Source organism: Saccostrea echinata, unplaced genomic scaffold (assembly GCF_033153115.1).
Source record: "Saccostrea echinata isolate AGI-Se365-2 ecotype Australia unplaced genomic scaffold, CSIRO_AGI_Sech_v1 ptg000052l, whole genome shotgun sequence".
NCBI lineage: Eukaryota > Metazoa > Mollusca > Bivalvia > Ostreida > Ostreidae > Saccostrea > Saccostrea echinata.
In genome coordinates, this window is record NW_026889801.1 from 14269923 (window position 1) to 14272390 (window position 2468).

General features: G+C 30.7%; 1 protein-coding gene across 1 annotated transcript; it reads left to right on the forward strand.

Annotated features, from left to right (window-relative positions):
- The first annotated feature begins 602 nt into the window (after positions 1 to 602).
- On the forward strand, positions 603 to 2468 carry LOC133204092 (uncharacterized). The gene is made up of 4 exons (XM_061339852.1): positions 603 to 673; positions 1051 to 1106; positions 1229 to 1369; positions 1628 to 2468. The coding sequence occupies exons 2-4, from the start codon at positions 1079 to 1081 to the stop codon at positions 2107 to 2109; spliced, it is 651 nt and encodes a 216-aa protein (XP_061195836.1). The 5' UTR covers positions 603 to 673; positions 1051 to 1078; the 3' UTR covers positions 2110 to 2468.

The following is a 2468-nucleotide window of genomic DNA, read 5'->3' on the forward strand; positions in this document are numbered from 1 at the left end:
ATGATGTATTCACATTACATAGAATAAGATTATGAGGTACAGATACATGTATATATTAAAGTCATATTAAGTGGCATGCGTGTGTTTATAAATATATAATTTATGCTTAATTGAATAAAGTGCAGATAGCAAACTGTATCATAACTCATAAAAAAGTGCAACCAAACGTAAACAGGACAAACTTACTAGCCTTGGAATACTAGACTTTGGATTAGCGATGAAATGATTAGGATGAATCATAGCAATTCTCAGGAGCACACACTAATTTAACGTTAATCAAAAACAGACGGTTTTCTTTTCTTTTCTTTAATTTATTAATATTTCTTAAAAGTGAATTTTTCAAATACAAACTTTTAATGGTTAACAATTTGTCGCGTGACGTTAATTGTTGGTAATGTTATATGTGCAAAATAAAAACCGGAAAGTGATTACCGCACTTAGTATTAGTACACAAAATAATGGGAAATTTTAGGGAAAAAAATTCGAGGAACTAAATGGTTTTTGTCATGTGATGAGGAAATGATTGAATGTCATTATTACGAACACTAATATTTCTAATTTAATCAAGTAATAAATAACCAATTAAAGAAATGACAACTGTTACAGTTATTATCATAATTTTGTCTATTACTTTATGCTTGTTAAAATGGAATGTCTACGCTTTTTGTGATGGGTAAGAAGATTTTTATTGATGGTCATATTTAAAAGTTTAAATTGAAAGCATTAAAGAATTCAAGTCAATCGATCTTTTTTAATTCAAACTTTCCTGGAATTGAAGATAAATATACAACAATATCCAAAATTTGATGATTCTTTTATTTATTTATTTTTTTTTTTTTTTTTTTACAATTGTTGCTATTGACTTCCAATAAAATCAGAACATATTCAATGAGAAATTTGAATATTTTGTTCCGATTTAACGCGTGTAATGTTTCTCACGAATATATGTCGTTGCGTACTAAGGCACACCCTTACAAATAAGTATTTATGAATCGTTAATACCCACACCGTGTCAACAATTATAATCAATATTATTTTCGTTTTGAAAAGGCTTTACCGACCATGCTGTGCTGGAGAAATGTTAAGTGAAGAAAACAAATGTATTGGTTAGTACTATACGCCTTTTCTTATAGAGCTTTGAATATAATAAAACAGTAATTATGTTTCCTGTATTTATTGAAAAGGAATTTACAAATATATGAAGTTAATGTCTACTCCATTTTATGAGCGTGTTCGCCTGGATACCATGGTGCAAACTGCACAAGAGAGTGTTCCTATCCGTACTATGGTAGAAAATGCCTCGAGGGTGAATGTAAATGTCCAGAGGAGTTGTGTAATATAGCAACAGGATGTAAACAGACAACTACTGGTAATAGTATCTATCCAATCATTCCCCGTTCACCAAACACTTTTACAATTTATTTAGAGAAATTCATCATTGGGGTGGGGGGGGGGGATACATTTACTTAAGTATTTATATTTACAATTATATTGATAAAAATAAATAGAGTTTTATTTATATTGGTTAAATTTTACTTTAGTTTTATCATGCATTTGATAAATATTCCTTAAATTTTCATAAAATAATATATTTTATCGAAAGATTATCAATCCTTTCGATTGACAGAAATACAGTCTGTTAGCACCTCACCGGTCAAAAGTAAAGAAAGTTTGGACTATCTCAACGCAACATTGACGGGATCTTCAACGCTAAACTCTGCCCAGCAAAAAGTAAAAGATGGTGCATCAAGCACGAAAGAAATTTTCAAAAATCCCATTCTGTTGGGCATATTTGGAGTAAATTTTATTTTTCTAACACTAATATTGGCATATGTCTGCAAAAGAACAAGGAAATGTTGTTTATCTAAAACGAGCAAAGACAATCAAAGGAAAATCTCGGATCAAAAGGCAGAGCACCATTACGAAGAGATAGATCCTGTTCAGACAAATAGTGATATATCGATCGATTATAGCAGATTAAATATGGCAGCTCTTTATTCTTCGCCTAATAATTCCCTTTCATCTCCAGAATCATCAAATTTTAACGAGAGTGGAAAGAGTACGAGTTATTCCTATGATGACATAGCCAATGTGGGGGAGACACCTTAAATGGCGATAAAATATTGGGATTCTCAAAGTGAGGAGTGATAAAATCAGAACGACTTACATTGAGAAAAAAATGTCAATACAATTATGTGTTGTTACAGAAAACTTTTGTACATTGTACACTGATACAGTTTTCATCGTGATGCGTTGATTGTCAAAAGTCATTGAAAGGACTTTATTCTGTAATAACCAATATCTGCACGCAAAATAAAACTTTGATGGAGATATAAACAGTTATCTTCTAAACAAAAGGGTTATCCACAGGCTTGAAAAATTACCTTTTCTCATTAACCATGACTCCATGATACGTTATACATGACGTCAGAAAGATGACTTCAATTCACAATTTTAATAATTTTGAG